The 15,672-nt window shown below is 43.9% G+C and overlaps 1 protein-coding gene across 4 annotated transcripts in view; it reads right to left on the bottom strand.

Moving 5' to 3' along the window:
- The window catches only part of ARNT2 (aryl hydrocarbon receptor nuclear translocator 2), a 90,954-nt gene extending 75,502 nt beyond the window's left edge, over positions 1–15,452 (bottom strand). The window contains exons 1-2 of one of the 4 annotated variants that reach the window (XM_018571875.1): positions 15,302–15,452; positions 11,279–11,339 (exon numbers count right to left, since the gene is read on the bottom strand). In XM_018571875.1, the coding sequence (XP_018427377.1) occupies positions 11,279–11,309 (31 nt within the window). In that variant the 5' untranslated portion in view covers positions 11,310–11,339; positions 15,302–15,452. Of the gene's footprint in view, positions 1–2,090; positions 2,294–11,278; positions 11,340–15,301 lie in introns of those variants that run through there. The other 3 variants (XM_018571860.1, XM_018571851.1, XM_018571868.1) reach the window with 3 other exon arrangements.
- Positions 15,453–15,672: the final 220 nt, after the last annotated feature.

A 15,672-nucleotide genomic window follows, 5' to 3' on the forward strand; every position in this document is an offset into this window, starting at 1 on the left:
ATGTACGGCTGATTTCAGCCCATATACGGCTGAAATCAGCCGTACCAGCCTGAAGTGAATAGCCGAACAGTGTTCGGCTCACTTCACTTCTGATCGGTCATTCACTCGGCTGCCCTCGGCAGCTTTGTGAATAGACCCCATAAAGTATGCTCAGGATGTTACAAAAGCAAATGTGATCATACAAACTTACATATAAGTTCATTTTTAATAAACCAGTCTTCATTTTCGTCATAGTTTTCGTTAAGAAAACTTTTCCACTGACTAAAACTAGACTAAGTTATGATGACTAAAACTATAAAGAAAATTAATATTATTATTATTATATAGGATTTATATAGCACCAACAGTTTGCGCAGCGCTTTACAATATAAGGAAGACATTGCAGTTACAATACAATTCAAGACAATATGGTAAGGAGGGCCCTGCCCGTGAGGTCTTACAATCTAAAAGGGACGGAGAAATGATACATGAGGAGGTAGCTGTGTGGAGAGGAATTGTTCTGAAAATATATTGACATTTTAGTCGACTAACTAAAACCAGACTAAAATGTTAGGGAGAGACCATTTGGGAAGAGATCCAATCAGAACTAATCTCTTTGTACTCCCAGTTCCGGTTCTATCCTGAATGGACGGCTGGTATGTAATATGTGCAATGGCATTACAGCCAACATAGTTTTTAATTTTCTTATTTTAGAGTTGCACTTCTGCTTGAAAGAATGAAGAATCTAATATGCAAGTTGGTTTAATCAATGCATATCTAATTACTGGTCCTTTGTTGAAAATACTCATTATTATTGTTTCTTTATAAAACTTGGTTTCATCTACAAGACATTATGAGGGGAATTTATCAAAACTGGAGCCGACAAAATCTGGAGCAGCTGTGCATGGCAACCAATCAGCTTCTCTCTTCAGTTTGTTCAGTTAAGATTTGAAAAGGAAAGCCAGAAGCTGATTGGTTGCCATGCAGAGCTGCTCCAGAATGTGTCTGCTCCAGTCTTGATAAATTCCCCTCTATATATCACAACAATTAAATCTGTGTCTGTATTGCATGTTCAAACCTTAATAGCAGAAGTGATAACAGGTTAAAAGATATTTACTCCAGGAGTATATAATAAGATTGAAAATTCTAGAGACATTCTTAAATTACTCTTTAACTAGACCCACTAGATTTTAGTAGACTAAGTCTACTGTAGATTTAGTCAACTAAAATCTTATGATATTTAGTCGACTAGAACTAAAATATTTCCAATGACTAAAATATGACTACAACTAAATGGCAATTTAGTCAAAAGACTATGACTAAAACTAAATCGAAATTTGATTACACAAGGACACCCATTGAATTAGAATGGCCGCCAAAAGTTGCATTCACCTAACCAAGAAAATTGCATTACGAGCCATAAATAATGTCTATTGTATAAAGATACACATATATCAGGGCAAAATTTCTTCATCTAAAATACATATTTCAAGGGTACATTTGGCCAATGATGCTTATTCAGGAAATAAAATTGTCACCAACCTGGCTGAGCTATATGGTAGAGGTGTGTGAGGCCACAAAGACTGGCTGAACACTTGATATTTAATCAAGCATTACAGACTATAGAGTACGTACTAACTGATAATTCTGAGACCTCATATGACCCACATCTTTAAAGCTGTACCCGTCTGTACAATGGCTGTTCACAAATGATTATGCAATTTGGATAGGTACTCACATTGCCTTGCATGGCTGTCCTGAACTAACTCTATGCAGCTACAAGGACATACATGACAGTCTCCCTGGTGAGTCCAATTTTAACACCAGAAGGAAATAAGACATAAAATCCAAGTAGAAGGGGGGAATCTAACATCTGCCCAGTGTCCTTTGTGGAAGAAGCTTGGCTATTACCACAATGAATTGTCTATCGTGCTGAAAGGCTTAATCCCTCTGTTGAAGCCTAGCACAGATTGATCGCCGTCAGTTGATGAGCACCAAAGACAGACAAAGACTGAGATCTAGCTATGACCAAGTGACATTTAAAATAGTTTAAAACTGCACATTTAAACTGAGATTACTTTCCCGATAAGCAAACACTCCAAAACTTTTACCTCTAATAGAAAATGAAATCGAGCTGATGGTGTTTCTTCCTAGCAGGGGAACCTGAACGGAGACCGAAGCATCATCAGTATGCAAGAAATCTGGCAGCAATGGCTGAGATGGAGGAGGGGGCGAGAATTGGTATTCAGCTCAGAACAAGGCAACATCCCTATCTGCCTGTGTTCAACGTGATCTGTGATTCAGCCGCCTGCATGAGGAACAATCGCAGCAGCAATTCCATGCCGAGCACTTCCAGCAGCTCTTGAATCAAACAGGTTAAACATAGATAGACTACATCACAGACAGAACACGGCAATTCAAAAGAAACACTTTAATCCACTACACTGACCATTCAACCCCTTGTAGACCTTCACGACAAAGAAACACATAGGAACATCAGCACATTTGTAGCCAATCAGATAAAATATCTAAGAATGTCCTCTTCCAAAGGAAAATACCAATAAGAGACCAAGTATATCCCTCGAAAAATATTATAATGTGCCTAGAAAGGTTAAATCCACCCAAAAGGTATCTTACATTTAAGTGTTGTACAGGTAGGCTGTATCACCTATTGGCTTTTTATCTCTGATCTCATGCTCCCAGCACCACCCACTTGCCATGGCCATAACAGTGGGCCTCACTGTCAACAATGCATTCTACATTTATGCTATGAAGTCTGCAACTGGGGAAGTGAGACCTTCTCGGATGGTTTTGTCACAGCTATTGCAAGGAACTCTGTTGGAAAGACTAGAAAGTCAGATGACAGTCTAGACTAGTCTTCCTCAACAAGGGTGCTGTGGCACACTGGGGAGTCTTCTGGCCTCCTCAGGGGTGCCTCAAAATGTTGTGGTAGTGGGATTCTGATGTGAAGGGGGCAATGAAGACCGATGTGAAGGGGGCTACTGATGTAGAAGAGTAACCCTGATGTGAAGGGGGGGGGGGGCTCTGGTTTGAAAATGGGGCAACTGATGTGAAGGGGGGCTACTGATGCGAAGGGGAAGGGGGCCGCTGTCAGAATGCAATAGACACGCCGGGTTCAGATTCCCCCCATCTATGCAGTTAGCAAGGATTGGGAAATCTAATTTTTTTATTCTCTTTTTGGGGCTGAACAGGAAAAAACTATAAGTGTATGGCCAGCCATACACACAAAACTCTGAGTGTACAATCTGCTAGCTCTACCTGAGGCTATGCTGTTCAAGGCCCTGATTGGATATAAAATAAATGTATGGTTCAGGTAGGCTTATGAGCATAGTTTTGGTAAATCTAAAACTATTACATAGAGGTTGCACAATCTAACAATAACATGTATGTCAAGCTTTAGACTGGACACATATGGGTAATTTTTTATAGTATGATCATGCGACTAAAATTACCCATTGTAAACACATGGCATTTTAGCACCATGATCACGCCACTAAAACTCACCCATGTGCGACCAGCCCTAGGCTTCATTCCCATGAGGCTGTGATCTTCGTCAGTAGGCCTGCTCTGACCCTTCAATGCACTTAAGCGAGTTTTGAAACAATTAATTTCTATGAATCAACAAAACTGTCCTTCAGACAAAATGGGGGATTAATTCAGACAGGGACATCGCAAGTCATAAAATGCACAAGAATCCTTTTCCATGCATGCCAATGTCCAATGCCTCTGTTAACCCCTGAGAATCTGAATAACAGCTCCAGTTCATCCACATTGATCCTGCAGTAAAGGGTTAGGACAATGGCCTGCCCTTATAGACACAGATCACTTATGTGTGCATGGATCCTAGTACTGGCCACACACAGCAGATCTGAGGGGCAACCTGACTGGTAAAACCTTGATCGGATCAGCTGGGTAGGCCCTCATACTATGTAGTTGTTCTAGTTTTGTTTTTCTGACACAGAAAATCTAAATCATGCCTTTGACTACACCTCATAATTATGCAAAAAAAGCAGCCAATAGATTAAGGCCAAAGCAAAATCCATGAGAACAGAATGATTAATATGACCATGAGCTTGACCTCATCAGTGCCCAAAGAATGTCCTGGGTTCTATAATAAAGCCCTTGAAATATCTTATTTATGGCACAATGCCAGAATTTTCTTTTTTTCTAAATCAGCATCTGATGGGTACGTCTCTAGCTAATTGCTTGTAGGGACACGAGAGAACTTGCTTGTAGGGTGGTACGTGAATTCGCCCAAGCCCGCATGGCACAATTAGCTGCGGTCAGGGCATTCCCTGCCTAACAGCTACATGTAGCAAAGGGGCAAGGAATGCCTTGGCTGCAGCTGATTGGGCCTGGAGGGTGGGTGTCACTGACATCCATACAAATCCCTACGTAAGTCCAGCACACATCCCTACGTAAGTATTACTGCAACCTATAGTGATAAATGGATACACTAGAGCTGGACAACTACCAGGACCCAGGTCAACAATGCACCATATAAATTACAGCTGGCACGTAACTTTTGAGGTTTTCTCTAGTTGTTGTCAATGGAGCTGGCTCCTGGATTGGGCAGACTGGCTCCTGAATTCCACATTCATTTGTCCACCCCTGGGATACATCATTATTCTAAACATGTGACCAATGACAAAGTACGGGTGACATAACTGTGCCATGTCTAATGCTGTCATAACACATATGTAGGAGTAAATGGAGACCTTTTTCCAGACAATAATAATCACAGCAGGATCATTCATAGGTTTTATTTTAATTATATTACACTCCATATAAACTGAGTGGGATTCTATCGTCTGACATCTGTACTAAATGTGAAATGGTCACAGCTAGCTTTTTCCATGACTTCTGGAAATCCAATATATCATTTTCGTTCCGTCACTTCTTTCTACTAAGTTGTTTTATTCTGTTCCTAGCTCTTCTAAGGTTTGCACACATGGCATAATAGACTTCTATACACAAATGGCATATATGTGATTATAATTTAAAAAAGTATTCAAATACAATGGAAAAATTCTGAGCCATCCAGGCTTTAAATTTATATGGGCGCGGTTAACACCTAATCTGAACGACCTATTAGAAGGTCAATACTGGATGCAGGGAAGACAGGATGATGATCTAATGCGAGGATAGGCAACCTCGGCACTACAGATTTTGTGGAACTACAAGTCCCATGAGGCATTGCAAGACTGACAGTTACAGGCATGACTCCCAGAGCCAGAGGCATGTTGGCATTTGTAGTGAAAGCACAGCTGGAGGGCCGAGGTTGCCTACCTATGGTGTAACTTGTAATATGAAGCAGCTGTAACTGTATTTGTGTAAATCCTAATCCTGACGGTAGAAATGTAAGTGAATGCGGCCATTCATGTGTGTAAATATTGTTTCCCTTCTTGTTGTTTCTGTGCATTATATTCTTTAAAACAGTAATACAAATATTTGTAAAAAAAGTTAATCTTACCCATAAGCCCCTATTACACTTGAGCGATTCCAGATTTCATGTTTCCAGTAGTGCTTCAATGCTCAACATTCAGATTTCCATGTTATTCCATTGTGCCCGTTCACACCTGAGTAATGTGCTGTCGCTCAATACTCAGTACTGAGTACAGGGGCTTCTTTGGGGAATGATCACACGTTTTTGGACCCAACAGACCTCAGTAAACACACATAACAGCTTTGCGCCTAACAGCCGTCTCCTCCTTCTAGTAACTAGCTTTCCATTGGCTACAACAAAAAGGCTTAAGTCTGAAAACACACAAAAAATGCGTGTGCACGCAAGAAAAACCTGACAAAAAATGACCAAAGATGACAACATGTTTGAATGTAGTCTTAAGGCAGGAGTGCACACATTTTTTTAGGAGCCAGCCCCATTCACAGGAACTACAGACACCCTCAAAAAGTTAGGTACCGGCTGTCATTTTTATGGAGCATGGGCCACCTGGTTCCCAGAATTTGTAAGGTCAGGCTTTACACCAGGGATGTCTGTGGGCTGGGTGTGAAGCCCGCTCACACACACATGCACCCTCCTTGGCTCAATCAGCTGCAGCTGGGGCATTTACTACCCCTTGCTATGTGTGGGTGCTGGGAAAGTTTCCAGCTGCATCTGATTGGGCTGAAGGGGGGATGCATCAACAACAGCTTTGTGCAAGTTTGGGCGTACTTGACACACATCACTGCCTTACACTTTGGCAGTTTCTTCTTAACGGATTTTTTTCCGTGCAAAACTCTAAATAATTGCATGTAGCTTCAGTAAGATTTGACTCCCCACATTTTGTCAGCTTGACTCACAAATGACTGTCCCATCATTTCTTTGGGTTAGGTACTTGCAGTATTTGACTACTTTAACATCCACTCACTATATATAAATTGATGAGCTGCTTGCCATTGTTCTATCTTTAGGTGGCCCATCTATTGAGCATCATCCATCATGAGGCATGAGGAATAGAGCCTTATTCCACTATTGATGTTCGCTGAATGTTGTTGCATAACACAAAATTGCTGCTTTTCCTATGAAAGCGGTACACTTTAACAAACACGGCAGTCTGATAGACTATTAGGTAATAGCTACTAAGAATCTATTTATGCATTTGGATCCCATACAAACGCAGACAACATTGTCAAAGAACGCACATATTTCATGTTCAATTATTTAATTCGCTCCGCTATAATTGCCAGCTTCATGGAAGAGCGCTGCCAAAGTAAACTTTAAGCACATGTTGTTTCCGATGTAACAAATCTGTTCCAGTGTTGACCTATTACTGAAGGTTTCACTAAAGAGATTTCTTTCGTAAATAAAGATTTTTATTACATAGTTTTGTCCCAAGCGTGCTATGAACTCTGCCCATGTTCAGAGCACACTAATAGGAATAGGCAATAAAAAACAATACATAGCTAAATTAGGGGATGCAAACACGAATTGCAAATAAAGTTCCTGCATAATAATAGTAATGCCCGTTATATTATGTAATACTGACACAAACGGCATTGCACTGTATATGTGAGTTGCAGCACATTGCATTCATTCCTTATTACACCTCATCACACATCTACAGTGCGCTATAGTACACCACAAGGCACAGATGCAAATTATCTGTGTGTTGTCACGCACTGGATGTAAACAATAGCAGAACAATGCTCGTTGGATCTTGGTAGGTACTTATCTGCAAAGGAAGGGGCGTGGCATTGTTTAGTTCAGGTGTGAGGGCAAAAAGGATAAGTGCGCTGTTTTAAAGACCACTAATTCCTTAGGAGAACTGTAAGAGGAAGAGGGTACTGGGCATGCTGAGAGGAATCAGAAGAGGGTACTGGGCATGCTGAGAGGAATCAGAAGAGGGTACAGGGCATGCTAAGAGGAGTCAGAAGAGGGCACAGGGCATGCTGAGAGGAGTCAGAAGAAGGTACCGGGCATGCTGAAAGGAGTCAGAAGAGGGTACAGTGCATGCAGAGAGGAGACACAAGAAGGTACAGGGCATGCTGAGGAGTCATATGAGGGTACAGGGCATGCTGAGAGGAGTCAGAAGAGGGTACAGGGCATGCTGAGGAGTCAGAAGAGGGTATAGGGCATGCTGAGAGGAGTCAGAAGAAGCTACAGGGCATGCTGAAAGGAGTCAGAAGAGGGTACAGGGCATGCTGAGAGGAGTCAGAAGAGGGTACAGGGCATGCTGAGAGGAGTCAGTAGAGGGTACAGAGCATGCTGAGAGGAGTCAGAAGAGGGTACTGGGCATGCCGAGAGGAGTCAGAAGAGGGTACAGGGCATACTGAGAGGAGTCAGAAGAGGGTACAGAGCATGCTGAGAGGAGTCAGAAGAGGGTACAGAGCATGCTGAGAGGAGTCAGAAGAGGGTATAGAGCATGCTGAGAGGAGTCAGAAGAGGGTATAGAGCATGCTGAGAGGAGTCAGAAGAGGGTACAGGGCATGCTGAAAGGAGTCAGAAGGCTTTTTATTATACATGAAACACAACACCATCTCTCCTTTTGCTTCCTTTGTGGTCTATACAGTTGGAAAAGCTCTGTCTCCTGTCACCGTGGATGAGCTCAGCGGTGCTTGCTCCTGTACTGCTAAGGGATGCTCATCCTAACAGCTGGTCCATCCTAAGAAGATGACAGGACAGAGCTTTGGAAACTGCGAGGATTTTTGGGGAAGGCTTCACTCTTTGCAATAATGGCCTACAGGTATGGAAACAGCATGAATGCATCTTTGTAAAATCTGATTAGTTTAGGGTTATGGAGTGGTGTTTAAGGACAGCATAACCCTTTAACACACCTGACAAAGAATACGCTTTATACTCTCCTGTCCCTTCGCCAGTTTCTCTGGTCAACAAGAACCTTCACATTTTTGGGACTATGGAATGCCTGTGTCCCCTGTCACATGCTGTGGTACCTTCTGCTGCCCCTATACTTGACTACTCTGTCCTGTAGTGATGGGAGGAACTAGGGCACACAGGGGGGTCAGGATTCTGAGACACCTTGAAGTGTATTGGATGTAAGAAGGCCTTTCCTCTGCAAAAGAGTAAAGATCGAAGAAATGGGCTGTGGGACACATGAGTTTTTTGCAGGTAGTGCTGTGCTAAATTTTGTTTAACCAAGTGACAGAGTATCTTTCAGCACAGATCTTAATGAGAGTGCTGTCACTTTAAACAAGCTGCTTGCAGACATCAGTGGGCTTCAGCACTACTTGAAGAGTGTTGGATGCCTGCTAGCCTATAATCTAAAGTGATAGTCAGCACTTCTATTAAGATCTGTGTTTAACAACTTAAAGGAGAATTATGAGGTGAGTGCTTTTCACTCACCTCATAGTTCTAGCCGACCTGTGACAATGAGACTGTCACAGGTCGGCTCAGTAGATCGGGAAGTGAGCGAACACATAACGGCGTTCGCTCACTTCTCGATCCTGTCACTGCAGAAAGCCATGACAGGGGAGGGACTGGATTCCCCCTTCCCGGCTCTGATCCTCCAGCCTGACTGGCGGAACGGACAGCGGAGGGGGCGGGTACAGCTGGCTCTGCCTCTAGATAGGCAGAGCCAGCTGTCACTCACGCAGCTGGGTGGATCCAGACATAATTGTCGGGATCCGTTTCAGCTGTGGCGTCTCAGTATACCGCGAGCTGTAGCTCGCGGTATACAGAGCTTTGGGTGACGGGAGGATGCTAGTTTGTGTCCTCCCGTTACCCTAAGGAGAACTATGGGGAAAAGCCCTAACCCCATAGTTCTCCTTTAATGCTGGAAATTAAGAGTTCTCTAAAGGCTTCCACAAAGCTGCTTGAAGCTTGCTTTAAGGAAATCTTTATGAATGGTTTACAACAAGGCCAGAGAGCAGTTTAGTCTGCAGACAGGAGCAAGACCTGGCTGTACTATCTGACAGGGATATCAGGATCCCAAGGTAGCCTAAACAGAATAAGAAATCCTTTGGTAGTTAATACAGTTCTCCTACATGTTTAGCTGTGTATTTAGCTGTTTGTCATTTCAGTTTTAAACTAAACCTATTAAACAACATGCAGTGTTACAATGCATCACTTTAGATGACTTCTGGATCACATTGTGATGGCCCATTAGAATATAGCAAGGGGTAAGAGGGGGTGGGGCAGCAATATACACTATTAAAATGTATCACATTTATATATTCGAGCGCCCTAGGATCTGGGGATCCATAGTAAATCCAGAAGACATCTTAAAGGGTATGTAAACCCTAAAGATGAATTTCTCTCATTTGCTCCCTTTTTATCTGCGAAATATACCAAAGAACATTTTTTATTATATCTGTTCAATGAATACAATAAATACCTGTTGATTTTGCCAGAAATCTTGTCATTTGATAACTTCCTGTTCTCTCTGCCTGTGCATAAGGAGGGGTTCTGGAGATGAGGAGGGGAGAGGAAATGTGGAGGGGTTATGGAGATGAGGAGGGGGGATGAAGGCTAATAGGATGAGCATGGGTTATGAAAATGAGGAGGAGAGGAGATGAAGAGGCGAGAGGAAAGGAAGAGGGGTTATGAAGATGAGGAGGCGGTTATGGAGATAAGCAAGGCAGAGGAAACAAGGAGGGGTTATGAAGATGAGGAAAGGTTATAGAGTTGAGGAGGGCACAGGAAACGAGGAGTTATAGAGGTGAGGAGGGCAACGAAAACAAGGAGAGGTTATGAAGATGGGGAAGGCAGTGGAAACGAGAAGTGGATATGAAAATGAGGAAGGGTTATGGAGATGAGGAGGCCAGAGGAAACAAGGAGGGGTTATGAAGATGATGAAGGGTTATGGAGATGCGGAGGGCAGAGGAAACGAGGAGGGGTTATGAAGATGAGGACGGGTTATGGAGATGCGGAGGGCAGAGAAAACGAGAAGGGGTTATGAAGATTAGGAAGGGTTATGGAGATGAGTAGGCCAGAGGAAACAAGGAGGGGTTATGAAGATGGGGAGGTATTATGGAGATGATGAGTGCAGAGGAAATAAGGGGTTATAAGGATGGGGAGAGGTTATGGAGATGAGGAGGGCAGAAGAAATGAGGAGAAGTTATGAAGATAAGGAGGGGTTATGGATATGTGGAGGGTAAATGAGATGAGAAAGGGTTATAGAGATGAGGAGGGGAGAAGGAGATGTGAAAAAGGTCTGTGTTCTTTGTAATCCTTCAGAAATTAAGTAGGCAGAGCTGACACCATGTGCTTTGGAATTCAGAGCTGTGTTGTCATGTCAAAGGGGAAGGTAGGAGCTTACTATATCTCTGACACATCAACAGTTATTTTTATGTACTTGCAATGTGTTTAAAGGGATAAAAAATGGGGAAATGTACACGTATTCGAGATGTACAAGATATGTTTATTTTATTTGTTTGCCTTGACATACGCTTTAAGGTATCAGCATTTACTGATAGGCCCACCATTGTGACGTTGAAGCCTATTTAACACCATTATAGTACTGAACAGTTAACCTTAATCCTGCCAAGAGCTTTCTCTGTGAACTTTGCATTATATCTAGAACTACTTGAGCTGTATTCCAGTGATTTATTATGATTACCCCATAAATAAATAGGAAATCCTATATCCCTTCATGAAAACACAGCAAAAGCATTCATTTACTAAAACACAACATTGCTCTTCACCAGTAAACACTTCGCTGCAATAATCTCGACCACCCACAGTTAACCAAACCACAATATTTAGTAAACTATCACAAGTGTGATGACGAAGGCTCACCATTACATTGTCAACATCTTGGGGCTGTTATAAAGAAGCATTAAAGCAAATTATAGCTTTAAAGGAAATGTTCTATGTACTCACCGCTGGGGTTCACTGCTGCTGGTGTTGCCATTGTTCTAAGTCAGAGCAGCGCAGATTCCACCTAGAAATAATTAACAAACATAAACATGGAGATGTAGTGGAGCAGAGAGTTCCACATGAGTAGCTGAGAACTAGTCCCTATAGGAGTGCAGGACTTTTCTAGCAGAATGCAGTCATTGTAGCTTCTACTGGAAAGGCACAGAGGACGCCACTGAGGTCAACAGCCTGCACTTCTTGTTATGATGGAAGTCATACACAGGCAGATCAGGACGCTTAGATCTATTCTGCTGATAATGACAGAATGTCCACATTGCTCAGTGGTCACTTAACTATAGATGAATGACCTATGACCTTCTAAAATGACGTCTCCAGAGCGCAGCCAAATCTGCATACGCCTGGTACCTTCAGATCATCATACATAATAAGGCTTATACTGTATAACAAGTTCATGCAAACTATGCGGGCTGCGTGCAAATTGCAGTGACCAAAAAAATAAATCAGAATTCACATGTTGTACTTATATGAGCACAGTAAACTGAAATGTGTTTTGTTGCCGTTGGTTACTGCACTTTTCACCATAATGGTAGTAGTGTGTACGCCTATTACAGAGGATCTCTATGCAGAAGTATCTGTACTAGTTTTCTGTGGAGTGAAGTAGGATTTGACTCTGAACTGCATGAATGCTTCACCCCCTCCAGAACTTAGCTGGTCGTACACTAAGCTGAACGAAAAAACAGATTCCTCCATCCATGCGAAACATCATAGATGGACCAATCTCCCACTGCGGCTACTGTATCCTGACACCTAGAGCCTGCTGATGCCAGAATACATGAAAGTGGCTATATTGTTCAGCCAAAAATGTTTGCCCTGGCTACTTCAACAAAAGTTGATGAAAGGGTAACGCCACTTTCTCAGGTGAATTTGGGAAAATGGGACCACGCTGACCAATGAGTGCTCAACGCTTGCGAGCAAAATTTGAAATACCGAGTGCAGGGCGGAGCTGCTGTGTACGGAGTACGGACAGTATACCGGCAGCTGTGGAGGGGAAGGAGTGTTCAGTTAAAGGTAAAACCACAGTGGTGGGGGGAAAGGGGGCAGATTGGTGGTGGTAATTCCACTTTCCCAAGTTCACCTGGGAAGGTGGAATTACCCTTTAAATATTGAATTCTGTCAAGCTGGCAGGAATTTCAGCTGAATAAAGCCATAGTTTAATAGCTAAGGTGTTGCTTTGAGCTGAGCATCATGATCCCTGGAGAGCATCCTTTATAAATTTCTATCGAGTCCACTAGTGTGAGGTGACACCATAAGCTCCTTGAGGACAGGGACCAATGTGAATGTGCACTATGCAACTAAAAACACATATTGGGTTCAAGTCAACCTGTCAGTATAGAATTATGGGGGCTGCCATTGTTGGCTTGCTTTTGTAAATGCAAGCGTTGTGGCTGTCATCCTTATCCCTCCTTTATGAGGCAATGACCCAAAGGCCCCTTTCACATGGGCGGTCCGGTCAGATACGCCTGTCAGATTTCCAGGTGCATCTGTTTAGAAGCCCAATGTAATTCAAAGGGCAACAACAAGTAAACGAACGTGCATCCATTGTAAGGCAGCCTAAGGCGGGGATATGTGGGGGGCCTGGCAGCACGACCGCCCATCTAACAGCACCAAACCATTGCCCCTTCACCTCCCGCGCTATCAGTTCTTCTGCCCGCCACCTCCCACCCGGCTGAAATCTTGGCTTAGTTCACCGCTCCCCCCCTTCTCCTGGCCTCCTTAGGAGGCGACTAAGGCAAAGGCGGCCCTGCGTGCATCTGTTTACAACCGATTACCCCCGACTCCGTCTAGGTCCAGGAAAAAAAAGAGAACAGAGCTCTGATTTGGCAGACCTCATCGTGAAGGACTGGAGGTAATGCAAAGTAAATGGACACACATCCACTTACATCTGGCTCCTCATAGACCAACATGGGTCCGTACAGCTCAGTTTTTTCCTCCATCGCAAGTGCTCCAGCATGAGCTCCATTAATCTGTCAACAATGGCAGCTCTCATATTTCTATCTGAAGCAGCTCCTGTGAATTGCACCTCGTACATATGATCAGGGGAGAAGCAGGGGGGCATTTACCCTGGGCACCACTTTAGGAGGGGCGCCACTGGGTGTGTGGATGGAGACCGTCTCCCTGGGGGTAGCAACTCTGATCTTTTGCCCCAGGTGACAGAATGTCTAGCTTCCCCACTGCATATGATTTAAGAACAATTCTTGTTGCCCTAAAAAAACATGAAGATCTTCTTTCATGTTTGATGTGCTGTAGAGGGGAAAAGAATCAGTTACCACGATGTCCACAAGCACGTTTCAGGCATATTTATGAATTAGGACTCTTGTGACCAGTGTGAGCATCACTAGAAATGACTACAGAGTGTCGGGGCAACAAGTGGTCTGCTATTGTGACAAATCTTCTAGTTCTGCCTAGTAGAGGGTTCCAATGAATACAGTCTAAAATACTTGGCATCATGCTACATCTCAGAACTTTCACAGCTGGCGGCCATGAGGTGATACAATAGTTCCAGTGATTGCAGCACTTCATACAAAGTAACAATTTTGTCAATCATTCCTAGATTTCTGCATCAGAGGCACTTTTTGTTATTGGCTAAAGCCCATTTCTGGGCAAAGACAAAACTGACCCTAGTGCAGCTACTAACCCCCCCCCCCCCCTCACCCCCCTCCCTGCGCTGTAAGAGTTAAATGCTTGTGGTTTTCCTCTTGGGGAATTAAATGAAGCAGTTTTACTTCCCTGATCCGGGCTCACATGGCGGTCAGTGCTCACCTCTCTCCCTCTCCACTCTGCCTATGGAATGTCTCCTGGTGTCCCCATCTCTAATATAAGTCAATGGACCTGCATAAGAGGTGATGATGTCAGTGAGTTTAAGACCACCGGAGCCCGGGGGGAGAAAAGGCTGCGGGGACCTGTCCAACATTCCAGAGGGACCTTTTTTTTTTAACTTAACTTCATTGCTATCACATAGGGGGGCTCACATGCCCGCTATGTGATAGCATATTAGTGGTGACAGGTTCTCTTTAAGGTGACATTGGGGATCTATTAGACTCACCTTTGCCTTTCAAAGAAAGAAGAGATGGGGCTTGAATAGCTTCTAAGCTCCTACCCCAGCTTCTCTAGCCAGGGAATGACAGCTGAGGAGTCAGAAGTGATGCAATCAGAGTCCCTTCTGGCTTCATTAAGTGAGGAGGAAATCGGGGAACGGATGACATGTGGGACTACAAGTCCCACATGTCCCGGCAGCAGAGAGACTTGCAGTTTCAAGTCCATTGACACGTTCTCCCAACCACACTACTGCATCTCCCTACCGAGGTACCGACATGGACAGGAGGGAAAATCTGCAGGAGACAGAGCATTGCACCCTCAATCCACTGGCTTTACTGGCTCCAATACAAACAAATAATAAATGCACATTTTTACTTTATGAAGAAGTTTGCATTTATTATCATTCTGCAAAAGTCGGAATTTCCCTTTAACTGAAAAACTGAAGAGAGAAGCTGACTGGTTACTATGGGCAACTGCTCCAGATTCTGTCTGCTCCAGTTTTTATAACCCCCCCCCACCCCATAGTATTTTCAATCCCGGCATGTACACAGCAAGGTGCATGCGTTTTGTGTAACTTAGAAACACAGACCACAGACTTTTTTGAACGCAGTGCAAGGTTACTGAGCCCAACGCAGCCATGTACACGGGCCCATAATAGACAATAGCGCCGCGTTCACATTCGCCGTACAGATGTGGACGCAGAGTTTTGTGTGCACACTGTACCACTGTGTGTAACAATGGGAGAATGGGAGGTGAGGAGTGGAGGCTGATCACATGGAACGGATTGGAGAAGAAGGTTTAATAGTGAGCGATGTTCTACAATCAGCAAAGAAGAAGAGAGGGCTGTGTGTTCTATAGAGGAGATCACACAAAGTGGCAATGGGGACAGTGCTGTGCATGACGCCAGGAAAGCAGTGTACGGATACTCACGGCTCACCTCCCCGCCAGGGTCCGGTCCCTTTGTGCTCCCGGTGTCCGGAGCTGGCAGGGGAGGTACCGCGAGAGCTGGGAATCTCTTCGGGGGGAGATCAGGAGGGGGAGAAAATGCGGTGTTTCCATAGCAACAAGTGAGGGGCCGGTTTAAGAGGGGGAATCATCGCCATAGCAACCCCTGCTGGTGGCGGTGGAGGGGTGATGGACGGAACGTAATGGATTCATATATATATATACAATGCATCGTGTGCTTCATACAGAGGCACCAGAACATAATACCAGCTAATGTGTCTAATTACCGGGGAATGCAGGGGGGCGGACTCTGCTGCCATCTAGTGGTCGAATAACTAACTGACAATGATCATGAC

Source organism: Nanorana parkeri, unplaced genomic scaffold (assembly GCF_000935625.1).
Source record: "Nanorana parkeri isolate BGI_ZX_2015 unplaced genomic scaffold, ASM93562v1 scaffold42, whole genome shotgun sequence".
Classification (NCBI taxonomy): Eukaryota; Metazoa; Chordata; class Amphibia; order Anura; family Dicroglossidae; genus Nanorana; species Nanorana parkeri.